The sequence below is a fragment of the Neodiprion fabricii genome, chromosome 1 (assembly GCF_021155785.1).
Source record: "Neodiprion fabricii isolate iyNeoFabr1 chromosome 1, iyNeoFabr1.1, whole genome shotgun sequence".
In the NCBI taxonomy this organism is placed as follows: Eukaryota; Metazoa; Arthropoda; class Insecta; order Hymenoptera; family Diprionidae; genus Neodiprion; species Neodiprion fabricii.
Genome location: NC_060239.1, coordinates 37547921 through 37571258, shown reverse-complemented (window position 1 = coordinate 37571258; position 23338 = coordinate 37547921). Strand labels below are relative to the sequence as shown.

The 23338-nt window shown below is 39.1% G+C and overlaps 5 protein-coding genes across 12 annotated transcripts in view; all 5 read right to left on the bottom strand.

The window, feature by feature from the left end:
* Positions 1-8518, bottom strand: part of LOC124188064 (angiogenic factor with G patch and FHA domains 1) — a 54276-nt gene extending 45758 nt beyond the window's left edge. For 2 of the 4 annotated variants that reach the window (XM_046580395.1, XM_046580397.1), the window contains exons 1-7: positions 7810-8518; positions 7486-7731; positions 7148-7315; positions 6701-6860; positions 6297-6457; positions 5476-5918; positions 5259-5358 (exon numbers count right to left, since the gene is read on the bottom strand). In XM_046580395.1, coding sequence (XP_046436351.1) covers positions 5259-5358; positions 5476-5918; positions 6297-6457; positions 6701-6860; positions 7148-7315; positions 7486-7731; positions 7810-7983 — 1452 coding nt within the window. In that variant the 5' untranslated portion in view covers positions 7984-8518. Of the gene's footprint in view, positions 1-5258; positions 5359-5475; positions 5919-6296; positions 6458-6700; positions 6861-6905; positions 6982-7147; positions 7316-7485; positions 7732-7809 lie in introns of all 4 variants that reach the window. The other 2 variants (XM_046580394.1, XM_046580393.1) reach the window with 2 other exon arrangements.
* Positions 8519-10681: 2163 nt separating this feature from the next.
* On the bottom strand, positions 10682-12513 carry LOC124188077. 2 transcript variants are annotated; one of them, XM_046580426.1, is made up of 3 exons: positions 12322-12513; positions 11699-12044; positions 10682-11622 (listed from the first exon to the last, which is right to left on the bottom strand). In XM_046580426.1, exons 2-3 carry the CDS (start codon positions 12014-12016, stop codon positions 10729-10731), a joined length of 1212 nt encoding a protein of 403 aa, XP_046436382.1. In that variant the 5' UTR covers positions 12017-12044; positions 12322-12513; the 3' UTR covers positions 10682-10728. The 2 variants fall into 2 exon arrangements, with proteins under 2 accessions (XP_046436382.1, XP_046436383.1); XM_046580427.1 differs by having other exon boundaries at positions 12450-12513.
* A 1385-nt stretch (positions 12514-13898) lies between these two features.
* Positions 13899-20143, bottom strand: LOC124188056 (glucose dehydrogenase [FAD, quinone]-like). Of its 4 annotated transcripts, none has more exons than XM_046580350.1 (7): positions 20004-20143; positions 18217-18426; positions 17953-18082; positions 17322-17874; positions 15054-15516; positions 14579-14949; positions 13899-14441 (listed from the first exon to the last, which is right to left on the bottom strand). In XM_046580350.1, exons 1-7 carry the CDS (start codon positions 20005-20007, stop codon positions 14346-14348), a joined length of 1827 nt encoding a protein of 608 aa, XP_046436306.1. In that variant the 5' UTR covers positions 20008-20143; the 3' UTR covers positions 13899-14345. The 4 variants fall into 4 exon arrangements, with proteins under 4 accessions (XP_046436306.1, XP_046436305.1, XP_046436307.1 ...); XM_046580349.1 differs by having other exon boundaries at positions 17322-17878; positions 17954-18082; positions 20004-20142; XM_046580351.1 differs by lacking the exon at positions 20004-20143 and adding an exon at positions 18947-19065 and having other exon boundaries at positions 17322-17878; positions 17954-18082.
* Positions 20144-20908: 765 nt separating this feature from the next.
* LOC124187919 (glucose dehydrogenase [FAD, quinone]-like) lies at positions 20909-21624 on the bottom strand. Its single transcript, XM_046580098.1, has 3 exons — positions 21593-21624; positions 21095-21461; positions 20909-21016 (listed from the first exon to the last, which is right to left on the bottom strand). Exons 1-3 carry the CDS (start codon positions 21622-21624, stop codon positions 20909-20911), a joined length of 507 nt encoding a protein of 168 aa, XP_046436054.1.
* LOC124188085 (glucose dehydrogenase [FAD, quinone]-like) lies at positions 21054-23165 on the bottom strand. The gene is made up of 5 exons (XM_046580438.1): positions 22997-23165; positions 22780-22911; positions 22144-22696; positions 21593-22055; positions 21054-21465 (listed from the first exon to the last, which is right to left on the bottom strand). The coding sequence occupies exons 3-4, from the start codon at positions 22360-22362 to the stop codon at positions 21729-21731; spliced, it is 546 nt and encodes a 181-aa protein (XP_046436394.1). The 5' UTR covers positions 22363-22696; positions 22780-22911; positions 22997-23165; the 3' UTR covers positions 21054-21465; positions 21593-21728.
* Positions 23166-23338: the final 173 nt, after the last annotated feature.

The following is a 23338-nucleotide window of genomic DNA, read 5'->3' as shown; positions in this document are numbered from 1 at the left end:
ATTTGTCAACTTCCAAAGATGGCCCTTAAAAATCGGTGATCGACGTTTGATCTTTACCGCGAGATAGCTTTCGCAAAAATGACGATCATATTTTTCCATCTATCTCGAGGAATAGAAATTTCTCTTTAAAATAGCGCTTTGGAATTTCTCCTACGTTACTTAATTAACAAAGATTGATTCAAGATAAAGAGGATTTAATCACTTGTTACGCAGGGTCAAAGTTTTTCGGAGACTATTTCCTTAGATGTTGGACAACTTGGCGAGAGAAAATTGTATCGAAAATTAAAACAAAGTATTTCGACGGAGAAATTCCAAGCTACAAAATGGACGATTTAAAAATCCAGCCAAACGAAACTATCTATACTTAACAAATTTGACACGGGAGACTTGAAAATAGGATTACTCGAAGAAAAATGCGTAAGACTAAATCTGGAAAATGAAGCTTAAGGCCAAGATGTTCAGCTTTAAAATCATTTTTAATACAATATTCTACTTGCAATTTACGCAAAGTTACAGCGTTTCAAAGTTGAATCTTTTTCGGCCAATAACGGGGGACGTTAATTCTTTCCGCGAGTGTATTTTCTTCTACCTGTTGGGATAATTTGATGTCGATGCAAGAATATACTGACTTTACGGTACTTTGCACTCAGAAGTGTAGATAAAACTGCCTGAAATTCGATTTCCGTAAGTGTTTTTATTACATATGGTAAACCGAGAGTTCCGTTTTACCCACAGGCCAGTAAAACTTGTCCAATACGTCTCGTCTATCTTATGTAACTACAGTCCATGGTTATACATACTCTTCACACTAGTACGTTATATTTTGTATTCTATATCTCTATCTTAGACCGTTGCTTGTCTCAAAATTAAACTATCGTACGTAAATGAATCAGCTCAAATCTTGACTTATCCTACTCCATCATTTTTAACCGAAGAGTGTGATAGAAAAGTTCCGAACAACGTTATCGAACATCAAAATTTTCCGAATGGTCTAGAAATGGATTGAACTCATGTGTACGCATCTGTGTATTTATATAGTTCAGGGGATCCTGAAAAATTCATGAATAAAAATAAAAATTCGAATACGACTGTAGTATATCCATATGTGTAGAAAATATCGTTCTATCGCACCCACCTCTGTTTTCGCATTGCGAGTTGGTAACAAAAATTCAAACATCACGTCGACGGATCCAACGTGTATCCTGCATTCGCCTATGGCTGCTTTGTATAATATAAAGGCAAATGCAGAGCGAACGGACGTAGGTAGGTAGGTAGGTAGGTATGTAGGTACGGTAAAAATGGACAAATGGGAAAATGGACGAACGAACGGACAGACCAAACAAATTTAGCAAAAGCAAATGAACCGTGTTGCGCGTGACGCGTGGGATGGGCAGGCAGGCGTGGGAGTGCAATAGGGCATGTGATGCGTCTAGACAAAATAATGATTTGAATTTCAATACATTTGCATTCATTATTGCAGCACGCACCGTGCAATCGGTGCCGGGTTCAGCGGCGTTCGCACCACGGATAACGTATCGGGCAAAGTTTGCCATCCCCCACCCCCAACCCCGCCACATTCAGCATTTTTCTCGAGCCATATTTCGTTCCGCATTTTTATTACACTCGTTCATTTGTTTGCGATAGTATTTACCACGATTTCGTCTATTTATTTACAGTCCGACCTCCAAATAAGAAACCCGGCAATAAGAAACTTTCCCCAGTTCCTCACTCGAGCGCTTCCTTCACTCCGACTTGAACTCCGAGCTCGAGATTTTTGTGCGCGAAACCTCTGGTTAAGAAACCAGCCCGAAAGGGAATATTTTGGCGAAATCGAGTGAACGCTGTGGTGTCAATTGATGTGTGGATGCGTACGTGAGTATGTGTGTGTGCGTTTGTGAATGTAACACAAAATTTAAAAGTTTATTTGAATCTTTTTGTATTTATTTGACAGACATATGTGGACGTTGACAAGATTTCATGGAACATAAAAACAGAGAGTAACAAAGAGAGTGAAAGAAAGTTCCGAATCAAGTAAAAAGCTAAATTAAGTAAAAAGTAGAATAATGAAAATTCTATTTTGAATAACCCGAAAAACAATCATAGAATGAAACATATAAACCTCACAAAGGCCAGGTTTCTAATCTAAATGCAAGAGTCGCAATTTTTCGCGATACATTTCGAGTAAAACACAAAGATATTCCTTAATTACGAGGAAAAAGGAGGAAATAAGGTAAAAGAGTGTTATTACTAACACAAAACTATACATATTTTGTTAGGTGCTCCGATCTTTTTCCTCCCCTATATTTCCAATCACCTGTGACCTGTGATAATACTTACCGGTGATTTTTAAATTTTTAATGTGGGTTCGTCTCTTCCATTTCTCTAGCCACCCGTGGCTTGCTTTGAAATTTTCTGGTCCGCCGATTCGAGAGTTTATCACGAGAGCTTGTCGGCACAGCATTGGTCCAGAAACTGCAATGCCTTTGCAACGACAATCAGAAAGCCACATGAATAATTCGGCGTCACGTTCATTTGTTTCTGAAACTTTTTTCAATGTTTTCGAATGGCTCGTTTCGGCGGCATTCTTTATTATCTCCTCATTGGATCTCCATTTGCTGAGAACACTTTTATTCAAGCCGTATTTCGCACAGAGTTCTCGAGAGTTCAGGGTTTTACACTCTTCCAAAATTTTCTTCTTTTCTTCAAACGTATATCGATTACGTTTGGTCACAGCAACCTGTTTGTTTAAATTAATATCATTTTGTGGCGGAGATTCCGTAACATTCTCTTCGACTTGTACACTGCAGTCTGATCTCTTACGCTTTTTCAACGTTTCGGTCATTTTAAGACAGTTATATGATCGAAATTCAGACGTGAACCAAAGATTCGCTAGATAAATGTCCACGCGCAGTCAAAAAAATTTTTGCATGAGCGATGGGAATAACAAGTAGGAACTTGTTCGAGCGTGTTTCCTATTGAGAGGATCGCATGCGGAAAAGAGTGAGAGAGACGGACAGTGTCACTGAGCGCGGAGCGCGCGCCAGGTGGGGGTATGCGATATATACGAAAAACTCTTCCCCTTGGGGGCTTTTGGTTTCTTATTTGGAGGTTGGACTGTAATTATTTTTTTTTTCAATTCTTAAATTCTTCGCTTTTTTCGTCAGCTGTGAACACCGTGAAATTAGTTTCTGAAGTACAGTTGGAAACAATTGAACTCATATTTCGATAAAATCGAAGTCGTACAGAATTAAAAACAGAACGACAGTCTTTTTTTTTTTTAATGCACGCTCCGAGTGTAAGAACGAGTAAAATATGCGATAGAAAGTCGAATGGTTTAATCTCTTCAATTGAAGTTTGGGTAAAACCAAAGTATCTTCTTAGTGTCTACTCACATATGAATTATGTACGTACCATTGCGATATTATGATTTTATTTAATATTGTGACAAATAATTATAAAAAAATAAAATAAAAATAAATAATACGTGACAAGATCAAGGGGAACTCGAAAAAAAGTACTGGATAATTTCTATTCTTCGTTAGTATTTTCTGATCTGCTTACTTTCGGCTTTATTTTACTTTTAATTCGAACTTTGTATTATCCGCATATATTGTATAATAAACCGAAAAACCTGAGCTTCATAATTGTGTCGTGTTCAAGTGGTAGAAAAGTACAAGGAATTAAGATAGAGAAGTTTAGAGAAGCAAGGCGTTACTGCTCTGCAAGTACTTGGGCAAAAAGAGAAAAAATGGAAGAGAAAAAGGCAGAATTACCCCGCGAGTGACTCGGAGGAAGACACTTAAATCGTTATTCCGTACTAGTACTTCGTGTATCCTGAATCCTGATGGAAGACGTAGACGATCCATGATTATAGGCCTTTGCTCTCTACTAATTGTGAACGACCAACCCGGATTTGCCGCGCCGCGGTAACTAGTCGCGAGAGACGCAACTAAACAGAAACTGTACAAAGCAAGCATGCCCGACTTCAGGTCGGTGAAAATAAAAACACTGGTTATCGGCAGTCGGATGTTCCTCTAGTTGCACAGTTTGTAGCGATGCCCACTAATTTTAAGCTAAAACTAACCGATGCATCGATTAATCGAGTCTGGAAAACAATCGAACACGAGTCGATTAAATCGGTAAAGATTAATCGATTAATCAATTCTTTCGAATTTTTTTGAAACGGTGGAAATGAAAACAAAATTTCGTCAATTTTGGTATGTAGTTTTAACAGCGGAAAAGTTTTTTCATAATTTATAATTTCATTAGAAATATTTTTCAATATCAGGTGAAAATGTTCAATTATCTTTTACTTGTTACATCAAATAAGTACTCACTAAGTGAGACAATGATAATAATTGATACTCCAGTCACATAAATTGATATTGTATTGCCTCGTTCGTGGGATTAAAGAGCAAACACCGATTGTGAGGAAAAGTTATCGAGTCGTTCGATTACACACGATTAATTTAGAAAAATAATTGATTATTTTTGGTAATTTTTAATGCATAATTTGCTTTATTGCAATTAAAGGTGAACGAAAGATGTTAGTAGCATTGTATAATATTTTCATGAACCATTTCGACATGTTTCGAACACATCAAACAAAAAAAAAAACAAAAAAACGTAATTAATTACATGGCAATAAAAGGAGAAAATTTATAATCTAATCAATGAGATTATCTTCAAACGATTCGTCAAACGGAGTGAAAGGGAATCGTGTAAATAGATTTCCTTCGGTTGTTATAGTCGTGAGTTAAAACCGCGGAGCGGACTTCCCTTTCCGTTTTATTGTGTATAGTTGGGGCATAGGTAGGTATGTATAATGTAAGCAGCTAATCATCGCATTGCAGAGAATTTTTTACCGCGTCAGAAGTAATTCAGGCGTGTTTAACTGCGCCGGGAACGTCAATGGAAATTTAATTCCTTTCGTAAAATTGACTGCGCTGATAACTTGGTATATGTGAATTTCCACATAGGAAATGTTGGAATTGAGCGTACCTTGATATTCGCGATCAACTCGTAATTTCGTACAACCCAGTTACACGAAATTACAACAGTCTGATACAAATCGATAGGACAGATAAGTTTTACGACAAAAACCGATTCAGGCTATGTCAGATCCGAGACTTCGATCAGCGTTATTAAAGATCAACATCCAGATTTGGCGAATTTCTATGTCAAGTGAGACAATAAAATTAATGGAAGCAAACTTACAGATCTAGATCGAAAATAGGAAGACTGAGAAAAGGACTCACAGGTTCGATTCTGCCATCACCATCTTTTCCGAGTGATTGACCCTCCGTCCATCCCATTTTTGAGAGAAGCTTGAAGCCTTTGTTGTCGCTTGCAATCGATCTACATTAAACATAAAAAGATAAAATGAATGAGAAATTTAACCGGAGACATAAAATAAATCACGATTAATTGAGAACACAATATCGAAGCAGTAAAGTTTCCTTCAACTTCACTTACACATCGACGGAGCTCTGCTGAGTCTTTGCATGGTGATTCAGAGATCCGACGAGTACTCGTCTTGCTTGAGCACGATCTTGGTACCCAGCAGCGACTTGACTCGATGTCTTGACGTTGTTTTTCTCAACGCCAAATTTATACTTCAATCTTCTGAGTTCAGATTTGTGCTGGTTTTGTTTTTTCGTTGTACTTCCTTCGGCGTTAACGTTTTGCTGGACGAGTCCTGGTTCGCAGTGACCACAGGTTTCGTGCCCGTTGTGAATGTGACAAAGTAACTTCGTACCTCCGACCTGAATTATCGAACCGTGCACAATCTCGAATGGCTCGGATTCCTGCTTTGCTACTGATAACCTTTTGCCATTTAATATGGTCCCATTTCTTGAGCCCAGATCAATGATTTCGTAACGTTTATTTATTTCATCGTACTGGAATCTTGCGTGTTGCTAAAAATAGAGTAAGTCATCCAGGTTGGTTAACATTTTTCTATTAGTCTGAATTCTGTTTATTAGTTCGACAACGAATCGAAATTTCTTCGTTTACTTTGTCGCTTACTTATAAAGCAACTACTTAAAAATACAATCAATTGGATTTTTGAAACGAATAGTAAGATTACAATTATGAACATTTATAATGGATATAAGAGTAGAATCAAATGTTGTATTTTCAATGCAAAACCACATGGTTCATGCATTTTTCAGACCAAAGGTTACAGGATACCAATTTTTCAGATTATAATTAAAATGTTTTAGAACAAAATGGCTTCTGAAATTCAAATGTATTTCTCAAAAAAGCATTACATGACATCTTTAACAGTAACCAACCTTGCTTATGTTGATATCTTGTATGAGAACAGAGTGATCACCTTCTCTGCCCATAGAGCCACCGGTATAAGCGACAAGAAATAAGGAACCAGGTTTTAATTTTGGCAAACTGGTTTCCTTTACAATAATTCTAATGCAAGGCGGATAGGTTTTGGTCAACTCTGTAACAAAAGGATTATTATATGTGGGTTTTTCCTGTTTGAAGTGCTGCAATAATGAAAAAACGTGACGAGTCTGTATCAATAGCAAACCATGACGGCAAGTGGTGGAAACGAAACAGAAATTTGAATTTTGATATGAAGTTAATTTGCTTTAATACTTTATTTTCACCCTAACCAGCAAGAATCCCTATCCGAAATATTATAGACTTGTGAATTTTTGCCGAAAAATAAACATAAATAAACCTTGTTCAACTTCGTTTTCGCTCTCGTCACTAGAGGATATTTCAGAAGCAACATCCTGCGTGCTCAGGCTGTTATCACTGGCAGAACATTCACCCTCTTCGTGTTCATCGTCACCCGACTCGCGCCCACTTGCAAGAATTTTTCGCTTTTTCGCCATATCCTATAAGAGAGACACGTGTAGGTATTAAAGGTATTGGATATTTACCTAAGGCGTGCTGTCTAGATCTTTCAATTGTTATGTTTGAAAGGCCAGTTATTAACTCATGTATCTCATCCGAAACCTGAAACAAAAAGGAATAAATAATGACTTCGTTAATGGTGCATAAATTTCTATATTTGTCGTTTTTACAGCTTTAAACAGTGATTCTGGTATCGGGTATGTTCGATTCGTCATCTCACTTTCAACAAGCACAACATTTATTCACAAACGATCAATTCCGACGATACCTTATTTGCCTTCCTGGCTTTTCGCTTCTCCTTTTTCACAATTTCCCCTTTCTGTACTGATACTTCACTCGATGAGACTTGAGTTTGACTGTGAAACTTGTAAGTTTTGCTCGTTTCATCGTAGCAGTAATAGGTCCCTGAGTTTCCATCGTAATAAAGTCCTTGTTCCTGCAATAAATAAACAAAGAATATCACATGGTTTGAATTTATTTTCAAAGTAAGAGAAATTAATATTTCTGATTTAGATCTTCACTGGGGATTAAATCCCAATAAAGTTCATGATTCTGCAGTGACGTGAGCCAAGATTTCAGAATTTATAATCAAATGTAAAAATTTACCGCATCGTAATAATATCCGGTGTTATAATCGTAGTAAAGGCCGGACGTTTCTTCATAAACAAATCCGGTTTGCTGTAGAGCAGATTCAGCCGCTTTTGTAACCTGCTCAACAATGTTTTCCCCATTTTCTAACTTGCTCAAGTTCCAGTCTTGACTGGTGGCCGAATTATGATCAGCGTTTTTTAATTCCGTTTGCGTTGCACAGTCGACGAGTAGCTTTTCAGCAGATTGCAATTTTCCTTTCTTCTGTAAATTTACGGGTAAAAATGAATGCAATTTGCTTGATAAGTGGCGTAAGGTGTCACATTGTAAAAATGAACTCACGCAACCATTCAATTTGTTTCGCAGTTTGTTTATTTTCTTTTTCTGCCATCTGATGTGGTTTTGTAGTTTTCGTATGAAATCCAATACTTGCGGAAGATCCTTCAAGACATCTTGATAATCCTCATCTAGTATCGATGTCACATCGTCACTATCGTTCCTTTGACAAACTTCCATCGCGCTTCCCAATGGGATGTGTCAAAACATGTTTACTTTAGGACACTCATTTAAGATATGAATAAGAGGATGAGAAAAGGTCAATAAAATACGATCGATCAATTAATCTTAAATGCATTATTTGATAAGCTTATACTACCCGACTTTCGTAATAAGTTAAACTGAAATAACGAACATAACCTAAAAGTTATACATAAGAGTGCGACCAAGAGGTGGTAGTAATTAAAGAAAAACACTGATCTGATAAAAAATCATGTTTCAATGAATAACGTTAGTATGACCCGGTATTTCGTTTGTGTACATATCATCGGAAGTATATTTTTTTCATCACACGAGCTGGTTTGATCTAATCGAACTGTCAGGGCAATCATTCAACACTGCACAACCCTGCAAAAAACATGGAATACCTAACAATGCCTCGAATGCGATAGATTTTCATATGATTGTTTTTGTCTCTTAACCGTGTTCCAAAACTTTTCCAAACACAAGATGTGCCCATATCTCACCGATCACGTCACGTAACATCAAAGATAAAACCACTAGTCCGGAAAAGATGGCGATAACAAATTGCAGCCTAGTCCGTATATGTTACACGTAGAATCCAGATGGATCCTAATGTAAAAAAAGAGCAGAGGAGGAATAAGAAAATGACAGCTCGCAATGCAAATAATAGAGATCAGTCCAATGCAAACAGATATGAGTAAGGTTAAGGTTATTTTTCGTGCTTTTCGGTTCGATTATAATTCGTAGTTTCCGATTGTATATTTATTTGTTTTCACACCAATGCCAATGTGCCGACCAGAGGCCCAAACACAGACGCGTGGGTTGGATAGAATACTCGGTGAGTGTTCAGTTTTACATTGTAGTGTTTGGAGTTTCGTCAGCCCTTATCATCCTTTGGTTCCACCATTAGGCACCTTTCGGAGAAGATATTCCGAGGGTAAGAATAAGTGAACGAGTTTCATACATCAGAATTACACTGCGCATATACATCTGTGTATGCATACATACAATACCATTTTCATTGATATGTTTACAATTCGCTAGCACCATAAAATTCTAAATATCCTCATCGGGATCATCCATATCGGGAACTGTGTGGTGTATACTGGTTTTGAATTGTATATCTGAGAATGGCAGATTCAGAGGCGAGGCGGTGATAAGGTAGTCAGATGTTTGGCAACTCGTATACCGACGTAAGTATTTATTATATGATGCTACAGTAAAATGATACAAGGCTGAAGTTAGTAACGTGAACGTATCGAAACGTTGAAACAAAAGTTACTATTTTACACCTTTAAAATAACCGATGAAGTTAAATGAAATCTGAGTTGTTTGTTGATGCTTTATTAACGGTTTACTAAATTTCAGGTAATCCTAAAATTGCAAAAGAACGAGTTTATATAAAGATACATCGTTACAATAACGTTACAAACTTCAGTCTGACAAAATGATTTAGGCATGTTAGGGTCATATACTTGATCATCAACTTAGTTGTCTCTTGCTCAAGTTGTATCTCCAATTTTATATCTCTCTTGCGCAGTAACCACCTGGTTACTTATAAATGTACTAAATCTTTCTCCCACATTACCTTCTTACAATTCCAAGTTCGTGAAACTTCTATTATGTAGATTTCCTTTGCAATACCTAGATGAACCTAGAAGTCAATTTGGGAATGGTTGAAAATTTTATACAATTTTAAGTGATATAAGAATCATTGCATTAGAAAATTGATATTAGTTTGAGAACATTGAGAAAAATTAATTCTTTTGTTTAAATGGTTATTGGAATGTATTTATTTAATTCGGGATAACAATCTGCCAGCATATGCAATCGTAATTATTTATATTCAAATATAAAAACGTTTACTTACTGTTACACAGTTTACAACAGCAAAAGTGTATATATGAAAATTAGTATAAAGCGTTACTTCTACCAATATCAGTCAGGCCATTCAAATTTAATCAGAAAACTTACGCTCCATCAAGTGAATGAATTTCCATATCTCAATAGTAATATATTATTAGAAAATACGCTGTTCTATATTCACGCTAATAATTCGAGTTTTAGTTTAATCACGAGTTATTATTTGTAACAGAGTAAAAATTAATTACATGAACTTTATACAGAAGTGAAAATGGGTAGACGAAAGCTCTATATCGGAGCGAATAATGTATATGGGGTATAATATTCCTCTTTAGATCGATCAAATTGTGATCCTGATCATTTCCAACTTGTTTCATAACTCGTGGAATGATTGTTCTCACTCAATTCAGAAGCGTTTTGGATTTTTCTTTCGGGTGATTTAAAAAATCATTCGAACAAAAAAACAATTCAAAGGTTCTTGGATTAAAAAGAATGATATAAAAATAATATGAACCTGATCAGAAATGGCCAGGATCAGGTGTTGCTCAATTTAGCATGGGATATGCCATCTGATTGCTATGAAAGTTGAGGCAGTAAAAAACGATACCACATTTGGCATAAATTGTCATGTGAACTTAAAGTTTTCATGCTATTGTTATATTGAACTTAAGAAAAAACTTTGAACTGAAAATTCTTGTATTTATATTTGTACCTTTGTATATGTAGATATATATATATAATTTAATATAATATATACTAATGAAAAAGTAGTTATATATATATATATATATATATACATTTTTTATATTTATTATTTTTATTTATTATTTTGTTAAAATAATTCTGAAATATTATGTTGACAGTTATTTACCAACTTTTTCACTTCTTCTCATTGATGTACTCTTTCAAATCGAGTAGAAGTTTTGCCAGACATGCGATTCTAGTGCTTGTATCGGTACAGTCGTTGATGCCCTGATATATTAGGGCACTAGTACCGCGACTAATAAAAACTTCGAATTCACTACTGAACATCTTGACGATTCTTTGCCCTGGCAAATTACTATACTTAAGAATATCTATGATCTCATTGTGCAGTTGTTTCTCGACATTTTCCAAGGTCCGTCTTACTTTGGTATTTACCTGTAGACCAGTTAAAGTCTGGCATAATGGATCTAAATTTGAATTATTAATTCTGTCATCTGTAGAATCCAACGCATAGTTGCAAGTTTCACCACTCTCTTTACCGATCGAAGCTTTATTTTGAAATTTATCTGCAAAGGTTGTCGGTTCAACGCTTGCTGCTGCATCAGCAGAATCTTGTTCACGTTCTCTTATTTTATTCCTGTATTTGAATAATCCATAAGGTTTGTTCCCCAAATTTGAATCAACAGAGGTTTTGGAACCTGACTTCATAGATGCATCGTTGACAGCACACACTTCGGTCAATACGTTACTTGATTTTCGTTTACCAAATATACAAATGGGAACCGAAAGCTGTGGTCCTCGCAAATTATCGCTCAAACAAACGATGTCATTGCTGTGCGACGATATCATCGACTCTGATTCAAAGATCTCACAAATAGATGCTGCCTCCATAAGAATTTTTATCATCTTTGTAGTAGCCTCTAACCTGGCTGCATCTTTACTTCGACCTTGACCTACAGCACATAGATAAAAAACTTTGCACTCTACCTTAAAAACTGTTGAATGCAGAGAGTCCACAGACATGTCTGCGTATTTAGGCTGACCCAAGTTATTTAGTGAGCAAAGATTCTGCAAAAATAATTCGACAAAATGTCACATTAGTCTGAATAGAGCTTCCTTTGTTGAATGATTTAAAAATATTTACCTGTAGGACGAGATGTCTGTTAACTGGATCGATATTAATCACGCACGTTGTATATTCCTGTGTTCTTGCGAATGTTTTATAGTTTGCATTCAAATACTTTTCCATAAAAGCTTCAGCGGCATTGCATTTGGCTTCTTTTTTGGATAGGCCGTAACAACCCTCGGCTGTCAGGGTCAAACTGTCCCGTGAAATTGGGCAGATGATTCGCATAACAAATTTGTTAAAGCCTTGACCATTTTCACTGGATATCAGTTCATAGCTGGGTTTTACCCTATATTTGGCCATTAGATTATGCAGCCTAGAAGTTGGCTGCTGCATTTTTTTTCTCCAAGATTTCGAGTGTCAGCTGAAAACATGGGGTTGTTAAATTACAATTGTTACCTGCTTATACGAAACAAAAGCAATCGGCGTTTTGTGAGAAAATTGTACTCGTGCAAATTGCGATCTATATACAGGATCTATAACGTATAAAGTTTGAGATATTTGAATAATGCTAGTCTCGTTTGCATCGAACCTTATATGACCAGCGATACACGTGGCTGTTCGGCAAAAGGAACGCAGAATAAAAAATGGTGTATACTGCATTAGATATACATTGCTAACGACAAAATTAACCCACTTACGATAATATAAATGTCTCTGCCGTTCTTGAACGCGGGCTTAACTTTCCCCTAAAAAACTGCCAATTTTCTGAGCGAACCGTCAACTATTATTCTACTCTTCTCGGTGATTCTACTCCAACGTAACTCGCATGTTTTTGTGCTGTTATCATCAGGTTTGTTCTCGTCTTCACGCGATTTTAACCGGAACTCTGCAGCCAATGAACGCAGAGCGAATTCTGCATACACGAATCCGCGACGTTAGCTCGATTCAACGAAGATTTTGAAAGATTACGAACCCCGGGTCAAAGACGTGGTAGATTTTAACTGCCACAGGCATAACCTCAGATTTCTACATTACCGATGTCCTGATATGCTTTCAATGCAAATGAGTTGGTAACTGAAGAGAACTGTAATTTTCCACATGCTCTTAATTGTGTTACGTTGCCGATCTTTTGATACATCTTCAGTTGACCTTTCTAGATTTTCTACAGTATTCGTAGGTAGATAAATAGAGTAGAGCGTGGACAAAAACGGTCATCGAGTAAAGTTTTCCTGGTTTAATCGGCGTGAAAAAAGAAGAATGTGTACAAATTTGGAAATCTTTTCTACAATGTAAAGTACTATACACTGAGATTTTGAAATTAGGTAAGTTTTCTCTCTTTATTTCATTCCAGACGTTGACCTAAATGAATGAATAAAAAAATTGTGTTTCAACCATTTTGTTTCACCAGCTTCGTTTCCGCATCTTGCGTATTCATTGTAGGCAACCACGTTGAAAATTCTGCATCGAATGTTTTTTAATGAAACCAGCAGCTCGTTCTCCAATCATCATAGTCGGTCCCGCGGTATTAGCAAAAGTAACCTGTGAAAAAAAATTTGTCTCAGTGTTACTGGCCAAAGTTTTTGGAATGGATTCAAAAACTATCAGCATGAAACTCACCATGGGCATGATGGAAGCATCCGCAACGCGTAGTCCCCCGACCCCATAGACTCGTAGCTGAAATATTTCGTGCCGTATGGATGATGTTTAAATGAATTCCTAACAGCTTACTATCTTGTCGAAATCAAAACTGGAACGAATTTTCTTTCGAAGCAAATTGTATGTGCCAATAATGACTAGCCACGCAAGTCACAAGAGAAACAAACGATACGTTGCTCGTAGACCCATAAAATTTCCTTGTTTCAGTTTTGATTGAAACAAAAATAGTCACCCACTGGGAACCCCTTAATTAACATTGCTGTATGTGTACATATATGTGTGCCGGAGACCAGACGCCAAGATTTATAAGTAGTGGTGGCGGCGTGGACCTAAAAATGTTAATCTTGCCCTGTTGTGTTTCTGGCGTGGGGTATGCTATGTATATAATATGAATGTACTGCGTTTCGATTTTGTGATTCCTTGATCAAGAATCAAGGCATTTTGATACATCACGATATATTATAACGATTGTATCTGAGATGTGTGAACACCATTTTGTAAAGAATTCGGAACTACAGAATAAAAGATGTATGTAAGCAAGATTTAAAATTGTCATTGATTTATCTGATTCTGAGCTTGAACTATATAGTGCCGATGAACGTATCCTGGAACATTTTCATTGAGGATCGAAGTAAATATTCTTTTTATTAGAACAATATTAGTGTGCGTGCACATAAGTTTTGGAGTTATCGTGTGGTTGCGAGACAGAAATTTATTATACATTTTGGAACCGTTCGAATGGTTATCGAATTAGATATATCTACATGACGTTATTTTCATTGTGCTGTTAGCATCAACATCCAAGAAGTGAACTGGAATTCAGGCACAACGGTCGCCGACGGTTCTGAGATATTCCCGGGCTTAGGAAAATCTGCATTTGACAGCCGATTTTCAGCATGAACGAACGTTCGCATAAGTGCGCTGTATTAAATTAGTACGTGTAATACAATTGTGGTTAATCCTTTCGAATGAAGTTGTTTCTTTCCTTTTCAACTGCTAATTATCATAAGGAGTGGGTATATGTATTTTTTTAAATCCGTTTCATTGTACCGAGTTACGCAGAATATTATACTGCATCTGTGTAACCCCAATCTTGCTTGATCATATGCGCAGCTCGCTCTCCAATCATGACGCAAACTGATGCAGTATTAGCAGTAGTCACCTGTAAGCAAAGTTATCCCATTGTCATTCATCGGCCAGTCAACGGTCTTTATAAATGATTAGCAGGGCTCACAGGTGAGGTATATATTTCATCTTGAAATCAACGAATGAATCGAAGTACGTCATCTCGATACTTACCTGCGGCATAATAGAAGCGTCCGCCACGCGTAGTCCCTGTATTCCGTAGACTCGGAGCCGAGGGTCGACAACTGCCAGTGGGTCCGATGATGGGCCCATTTTGCAGGAGCCTGCGACATGGAATTCCCCAGTAGCATTGTAATGAACTGCACACTCCCAATATTTTCTGCTAGCAAAAGTGTAGGTTGAGCAGGGCTCGAAAGGTGTCGCGGCCAAGGTCATGTTATAGGCTTTCAAGGCGGGTGCATCAGCCAATTGCAAAGTATACTCGACAGCTTTTACAACCCCAGCGATGTCATCAGGATGGCAGAGATAGTTTACCGTAATTGAAGGATATTCCAAAGGATCCGATGAAGCCAGACTAATTTTTCCTGGAACAGAAAATATCTGCAGTTGGTTTGCGGGCTTGTAGTTCTCCATTCCTCAATTATGGGTGGTAGAATTTTGTTGCAAGAATTCAGGAAGTCAGGAGTACCTCTGCATTTTGGATGCTCGTAACCGGCCCAAAACTCGATTTCTCGTTTACCGTCGCTGCTAAGTAAACCGATTCCACCGGGTGCGCAACCAGCAGCGTAAGCCATGCCGACTATATGATTGTCTGGAAGGTTAGGCGTCGTTATTCCAGATGGTAGGGCGCCAGCCACTTGACCGAGTCCGATGTTAGACAAGGGTCCGGTCTGGAAGGCGATATACTCAGCAAGAGCGGCCCAGTTGTTGTCGTAGACGTCAGGCTCGTCTATGGTGAACGAGATCGGGAATACGGCATGATCATGGAAATTGCAGCCGACGCCAGGTAAATTTTCGATCACTTCGATTCCGTAGGATTTCAAATCTTCTTCCGGCCCAACTCCAGAGAGGAGTAGAAGATGAGGAGACCGAACAGCACCTGCGGAGAGGATGACTTCCCTGGATGCGCGTACCGTGTACAACTTGCCGTCCTGCTTGTAATTATTGCAAATTCGTTCACTCCTCGTTAACGATATTTAAAACTATGGGCTGGTGGTATGAACGAGTAGACGACCAAGTGAGTGGGATAATTAGGGGTGAGGAAGATAGCAAACGAGAAACCGCAAAAACGGGAAAAATGTGTTAGATATCAGTCGAGATGTGTTGTGTTGATTCCATGCCTAAGACAAGTGCCCTGTGGCGTTACAATTGTGACCGAGGTAAAATGAATGAATGAATGAGTCATGCAGGTTATCTATGCCCAAGTAAAACTGTAGTAAAGAGAAAATGAGATGTCATATAATCTCTTAAAATTAAGTTTAAACAGCATGCAGGGAGAACAAATCAAGTTGCGGATGGTGAGAGCAACAGAAGATGAAGTTGAGAAGATAATAATAAGGTTTCGAAGAAAAAAGTTATTAGCACTCAGCATAAAGAAGCAGAACAAACAGGAAATATTTTTTCCGATATTCAGATTAAGAATTAGGTAAATTAAAATGAAACTGAATTGAATTAAGAGAAGCAAAAACACAAGAACGAACGTTAAGTAACATACCTAAGAATCAAATTAGAATTAGAATTGAGTCCACAGTCTAACACATAAGATTGAGTTAGTAAGAAATGGAGTCTCGATCCCACCGAGGAAGGCAGAGCAGACGGACCAAGAAGGATGACCAGCACGATGGAAAGGTAGTAAGGATTAAGAAAAAAGACGTACACGAAGCATAGATAGCATAAGCATTACAGCTTATGGAGGATTATTACAGGATTATGGATACATTGGATAAGAACGGTAAGAACGTCATTCACACCAGAAAACAGACCAGGCACGCGCAGAGGAAATACGAGATAGCTGCTAGAGGATGCGAGGAGAATTCAAGTTGTCGATGTTGCCAGGAGAAACCGGGGTTGACATTGCGACTGACGCGCTTCAAGGTCTGGGAAAACAGCCAACACTTCCGCCTTGAGAGGTGTATAAACGCAGCAGGCCACGATTAAGAAGCCTGACAGATGGGTATCGTCGTCTGATACGTTATAATAGAGCCAAATCTCAGAAATAAAAATGATATGAAAAAAACTTGCAGAAAAATGAAGTCTGATGAGAGCAATGGGAGATATAGTGAAGTACCATTTATTTGGGCCACAAGCAGGTTTGAGAAATCGAAACTTGAAGTAGGCCTAACTTCGGCGGCAAGGACTGAAAAATAGGGATGATAGACATGATGAAGATGGTGGTTTATTATGTCGTGACAAGCCCTGGGCAAGTAGAATTACAGAGTAGAGTTACATGTGGGAAAATGACGAGTGCTAAACGAAAGCAGCATAAGGAGAGAGAAAGAAAACCAATTGGTTGGACTAAGTACAGGAGATAGAGAGCATAACTCCATACAAGTGCAGGACGAAGAACGTATAGTTGTACTTTTTACTCCCTAGAGACCAATAGCTGAGTTCTATTCCCTAGGAAGTAAAAAGTGCGACCTCGTAGACGTGTAATGAAATCCAAATGACATACGGGTGGTGGAGATACTTCCACAAGGTCTTTTTGACTTTTTGTGTTTGCATTACTCGTCTCCAGCCCGTAATGTACTGTAAACTCCACACGCGAGCAAGAAAGGCTCACTTCTTGCTCTTCGTGAATAACATACTAATTCAGTCAATTCAAGTTGTAGATGTGGCGTAATCGAATCTGAATCATCATCCCTACCAGTGTCCCAAAATGAAAAGACTACAAAACAATGAAATTACGGATAGGCTAAATAAGTGATTCAAATTCTGTAGCTCCACGTATCATTATCACCTTGTAATATTCGATGCCAACGGCCCTTCGGTTCTCGATTATGACTCGCGTGCAGGTGGAGTTCAGAGTTATTTGGAGGTTCTTGCGGTGTCTGATTGGCCGCAGGTATGCCGCAGCGCTACTGCGTCTCGCACCGCGATGACTCGTTGTTTGGAGTATAGTGAACCCGATAGGATCATCTCCGTTGAGATCATTGCTGAGGCCGAAACCCGCCTCTTTGGCTGCTTCGAGTATTACATTTGCAAAAGGTGGTTTGGACGGAAACCTTTCGACAAAAAGCGGCCCATTCGTGCCGTGATACTTTCGGCCAACACTATCGATATCGCCGTTATTTTCGGACTTCTTGAAAAATGGCAAGACTTCTTCCCACGACCATCCCTCGTTACCCATTGCAGCCCATTGATCGAATATATACGGGCTGCCGCGTAGGTATATCATTGCATTGTGCGACATGCCTCCACCGAGAGTTTTGGCTTGCGTGATCGAACAGCTACCATTCGAACCTTGACAGGCGTAGGCTTCGTTGGTCGACTGGTATCCCCACTCGTTAGATGATTCTATCATCAATAAGATTTACAGATTTTTTCAACTGCTTAACAAAACTGGATTTTTGGATATGCTGGTACACTTACCGGGTACAACATAAACGAAACCAGGGATGGATGCGGCTACTAGTTCGTCCGGGCCTGCCTCAACAAGCAGAACTTTCCAGGACGGATTCTCACTTAGTCTTGCAGCGACGACAGAACCGGCTGCTCCACCTAGAAACGAAAACAGCGCAGATTGTGTTGCAAATGCATTGGTATTCTCCTTACCTTATTCAACTCTCGTAGCATTGATGCGTAATGAAATTTTTCATTTAAGAGAAAACCGTTTATTTCAGAAAACAACTCACCCCCCACTACGATAAAGTCATATTCGGCATCTGGGATATGGATAGGTGTGATGCGTTCGCAGGTTTGAGCGATTCGTTGTTTTCTTCTTACAAATGTCTCTAGAATCGACAGAAAGAAATAGTACGAGGTGACATTACATATGCTGGCTACACTCTGCCCCAGGTAGTCCGCATTGCAGGTTTCCGGCAAGGTGTAGTTGTACTCCATTCCTGTAACAGATGAGTCGAGTTAAAAGCGGACGAGATTTCCGAGAATAACAATAATTGATTTAAACAATATATAATAATCAGACCGCACAACAATATAAATCTGATTGCAGTACACCGACTATTTTCAGACAAATTATTTTCCATCGAACAACAAACTGTCACGGATCACGTTTTTTTTTTTTACGAACTCCAACTTCTAACGTACTCAGTTTTCCCTGGGTCACAAATGTGACCTTCTTGTCGGTGGAAACTAAATCTCCTCACAACGTAAAAGACGCCCGTTTTAACACGAAATTTAATTGAGCTTGTTCCTGTATCCGCAAGGTATTTTATTTGTTATCACCACAACGTATATCGGTATTTGTTTACTTCCAAAATCATACTATGGGCCTGAATTAATGTGATTCAGATTTTGGAAGCGATCACCGTAATTCTGGACAACTAATTTTCCAGACTGGGCAAGTGTACGATAACAACTGCTCGCAATTACACGTCGTGTTAAATTTCGAAAAATACTGACTGTTCTTGCAATTTGTGCCACTGTGTGACACTGCTACGGTGCACTAATCTGTATATGGCGTGCTGAAGATTTGATTTCTGCTCATCGGAATCTACCCACGTTATACGTTCCTCGGATAGCACTCGAGAAATTTATACTCGAATTGATGGAGGGCGTATCACCCAAAAATATTTGCCTTTCATGTTCCCGCCTACGTAATGATACATCAACATGCACATGAGATCAGCAGGAGGGCATTACATTCCAATTCAGACTGAGGATGGGACCTTGCAACAACACGTGTCTTACGACATATTTTTTTAGCTCGCGTACGGTAGCTTCAGATGTTTCAAAATATATATGCACAGTTTTCACCTTCCATGAAGCTGCTTTATATCGTAATATCGTAAGCCGCCAGACTTTTGGCATAACATAGTCCCAGACTTATCCAAGTCCAGGTATCTCAAACGCAAAGAAGGACTCAAAAGCCCTATTCTGCATGCAATTCTGAACAAAACTGCTTCGACACATATTCATTTAAAGCACGAATGAATAAATGGCATGATTTCTACGAAATCGAGGTATTAAATATCTACGTAGAATCATGACATATCTTTATATTTACGTTGAATGGAATTAAGGTGGAGTAGTTTTGTACACAATTGCATGTAGAATGTAATATATCTAAAGAATTCTGTGGATGTATTGATAAACGATAACTTACAATAAGTTATATTTGGAACAAAATACCAGTTGAATGAACACACTAAGAAAAAATGGTACGGTAAATAGCCTGTATTTAATTTACACGATAGAATGAAGGATATAAATTGTTGAACCAATTCAAGTAGGTATGGCAAAACAAAAATAAGCGGGAAATCCTTCGTTCGATTATTCAACAATCATAAAAACGCTTTAGAACACGCCGTTATCTTTAACAAAAGCTTGTCACTAACTCAGTCAAAGGTTATTAACCAAACACGTCAACAACTGTAATGTCAATTTATATCGCAAGTTTATGTGAAGTTAAATTGTATGGAATTAAAGAAAAGTAAATTGTTGATAACACGAAAATTACTCATCCATTGACGCGATGTGCGGCATCAGCCTTCGGAGGTAGATGAATCCAAGCGATGAAGTTGAAGATCGATGAGATGCAGATGGACGTCCTTGTTTGTGTACGATGCGTGGTCCATTCGATTGGTTTTTCCAGCTGGGTATCGCTACTCTGGTCTACCGCGTGACACCTTCGCTTTTATTTTCAACAAGTATTGTTATGAATATCAGTTATAATAACGAGAAGCGTAAGTTGTTGTGAAATTAATTGTGTTAAAGTTTGCAAGCAAAACTGAGTAACATCTACGAGGAATTTTGGAGTATCTGTCCCGGTGTCTTCTCGCAGATTGTCTTCTGTATCGTTTATTATTATTCGAATCCTACAATCCCGATCGTTTATAGAACATTTCTCAATTCCGTACATCTTTCCACTTGCATACACACGCACGCACACTCGCTTTAACTAACTCCTATTCCCGAGAACACACTCCGTTACCCTTGTTGTTTTATTAATATAAAAAATATGTACACCAAGTTTTATGTCAAACTTTATGTGATCGTCTTTTTGAACAACCCGTCTTTCGCAAATTCCCCTTTCCCTTAATTGTGTTACGTTGCCGATCTTTTGATACATCTTCAGTTGACCTTTCTAGATTTTCTACAGTATTCGTAGGTAGATCAATAGAGTAGAGCGTGGACAAAAACAGTCGTCGAGTAAAGTTTTCCTGGTTTAATCGGCGTGAAAAAAGAAGAATGTGTACAAATTTGGAAATCTTTTCTACAATATAAAGTACTATACACTGAGATTTTGAAATTAGGTAAGTTTTCTCTCTTTATTTCATTCCAGACGTTGACCTAGATGAAGGAAAAAAAAAATTGTGTTTCAACCATTTTGTTTCACCAGCTTCGTTTCCGCATCTTGCGTATTCATTGTAGGCAACCACGTTGAAAATTCTGCATCGAATGTTTTTTAATGAAACCAGCAGCTCGTTCTCCAATCATCATAGTCGGTCCCGCGGTATCAGCAAAAGTAACCTGTGAAAAAAAATTTGTTTCAGTGTTACTGGCCAAAGTTTTTGGAATGGATTCAAAAACCATCAGCACGAAACTCACCATGGGCATGATGGAAGCATCCGCAATGCGGAGTCCCCCGACCCCATAGACTCGTAACTGAGGATCAACGACTGCCATGGGATCCGAGGAAGGACCCATTTTGCAGGTTCCTCCCGTGTGAGCTCGGGGCACTACACTTTGTCGTAACGCACAAACCCAGTATTCCGTGCTAAGAAAAGGGTGATCAGAGCAGACATCCATAGGTGTGGTGGACAAGGTGAAATTGTGGGCTTTCAAAGCGTCGGTGTTCGTCAGTTTCAGGGTAATATTTATGGCTTCTATGAGGCCAGCAACGTCGGCAGGCTCACTCAAGACATTGCTCCAAATTACAGGCTTGTCAAAGGGGTTGTTCGAAGCAAGACTGATTCTGCCTGGAATATAAAATGTCAGAAGTCTTTTTGCTTTACTTCTTATAGTTTCTCGAAAGTTGGCACCTTCGGTATGATTACGTGCGAAAAAAAAATCTACCACATCGCTGATTTCTAGCGAAATACGTACCCCTGCTTCTTGTGTGGTGATACACTGGCCATGGAGTCACTGTGCGTTTGCCCGTACTTTGTAAAGCATCGAGTTCACCTGGTGCACACCCTGCGACATAACCAGAAGCGAATATCTGGATGGCTGGAAAAGTGGCCTACGTCGCTTTCGACGCTACCGCACCCACAACTTGCTCAAGTCCGTTGCAAAAAACAGGACCGGTCTGAAAGGCCAGATCCTCGGAAGCAGCGGCCCAATGATTGTCGTAGATATCAGGCTCGTCAAGAGTGTACTGAAGATTGTACATAATTTGATCTTGAAAGTTTTCGCCGATGCCGGGTAGATCTTGGACTACCCTCACTCCCACAGAATCAAGGTGTTTTTTGGGCCCGATACCGCAAAGAAGCAGGAGTTGAGGCGAGGCGATAGTGCCTGCAAAAACGATCACTTCTCGGGCTGCACGGACCGTCAGAAATTTGTCGTTCTGGAGAGAATTTGAGAAAATTTATTTGTGCTTATAATCAATGGATATTTTTAATCAAGAGAGTTCACGCGACGATGCCATTTTATACCTGATAGTACTCGACACCCACTGCAATCTTATTCTCGATTATAACTCTTGTGCAGGTGGAGTTCAGGTATATCTGAAGATTCTTGCGGTGTCTGACCGGCCATAAATAAGCCGTGGCACTGCTACGTCTGACTCCACCTTTGCTCGTGGTTTGAACGACGCTTAAACCGGTAAGCTGATCTCCGTTGAGGTCTTCGCTGATTCCAACACCCGTCTCCATAGCTGCGGTGAGGATGGAATTTGTTAGGGGTGGTTGGTACGGCAATCTTTCAACGGAAACTGGCCCCCCGTGGCGTGCCAGAAGCTCCCAACTCTGTCGATTTCGCCGTTGTTTTCCCCCTTAAGAAGAAATGGCTTGACGTGTCCCCACGACCAGCCCACGTTGCCCATGGCAGCCCAATTGTCATAGTCCGTCGGGTTGCCCCGCAAGTAAACCAGCCCGTTATGAACCGTGCTGCCACCGAGAACTTTGGCTACTTGAAAGTGGCAGGAACCATTCGTAGCACGACATCCATGACTCTCGTTTCTTGATCGGTATCCCCAATCATCCGCATCTTCAAGATCAGATTACGTGTACCAATTTCCGAGTTCATCCGCATCCATGTGCAGCTTCTATTTCATTCACTCAATTACACACCTACCGGCTACCGCAAACGGAACCCAGGGATCGATGCACCTGCTGACTCGTCAGGACCAGCCTCTATGATCAATACCTTCCAATCAGGATTCTCACTCAGTCTTGCAGCCACAACCGATCCGGCACCGCCACCTGTAATCAAAGATACGAGGAGAGTTAACATTTCGACGCATTATTTTCTCTCTGTGTTAGTCGAATAATCTGCAGCCCCACTTACCCCCAACTACGATGTAGTCGTATCCGGGATCCGGAGTCTCGATTGATTTTACGCGTTCGCATGTTCCCGATATTTTTTGCTTCGTCGTTACGAACGCGTTAAGGATAGATAGGACGTTGTAATATGCTGAAGCACCGCACATTTTGGCTAGACTTGGACCCAGGAGACCCGCATTGCAAGTCACTGGCAAGGTATAATTGTACGTCATTTCTGACGCAGATGCAAGATGAATTAGTTGCACGATATTTTCGTTGCAATTGTCCCTTTTTTTGTATCCGGTTACCAGCAATTTCTGTTACCGCTGTCCCAACTTCCAATTGCACTTACTGATATTCTCTACAC

What these genes read in the sequence shown, in the direction of transcription:
- LOC124188077 (XM_046580426.1), bottom strand. Translation starts at nt 12,016, where the DNA reads ATGCAGCAGCCAACTTCTAGGCTGCATAATCTAATGGCCAAATATAGG. An exon ending in ACAGACATCTCGTCCTACAG is followed by an intron (nt 11,623 to 11,698) that starts GTAAATATTTTT and finishes TTATTTTTGCAG; the next exon opens with AATCTTTGCTCACTAAATAA.
- LOC124188056 (XM_046580349.1), bottom strand. An exon ending in TGACTTTATCGTAGTGGGGG is followed by an intron (nt 18,083 to 18,216) that starts GTGAGTTGTTTT and finishes TTTCGTTTCTAG; the next exon opens with GTGGAGCAGCCGGTTCTGTC. An exon ending in CGAGCATCCAAAATGCAGAG is followed by an intron (nt 14,950 to 15,053) that starts GTACTCCTGACT and finishes TTTCTGTTCCAG; the next exon opens with GAAAAATTAGTCTGGCTTCA.
- LOC124187919 (XM_046580098.1), bottom strand. Translation starts at nt 21,624, where the DNA reads ATGGCCAGTGTATCACCACACAAGAAGCAGGG. An exon ending in TCACCACACAAGAAGCAGGG is followed by an intron (nt 21,462 to 21,592) that starts GTACGTATTTCG and finishes TATTCCAGGCAG; the next exon opens with AATCAGTCTTGCTTCGAACA. An exon ending in ATGCTTCCATCATGCCCATG is followed by an intron (nt 21,017 to 21,094) that starts GTGAGTTTCGTG and finishes TTTTTTTCACAG; the next exon opens with GTTACTTTTGCTGATACCGC.
- LOC124188085 (XM_046580438.1), bottom strand. Translation starts at nt 22,362, where the DNA reads ATGGAGACGGGTGTTGGAATCAGCGAAGACCTCAACGGAGATCAGCTT. An exon ending in TGGGTGTCGAGTACTATCAG is followed by an intron (nt 22,056 to 22,143) that starts GTATAAAATGGC and finishes AATTCTCTCCAG; the next exon opens with AACGACAAATTTCTGACGGT.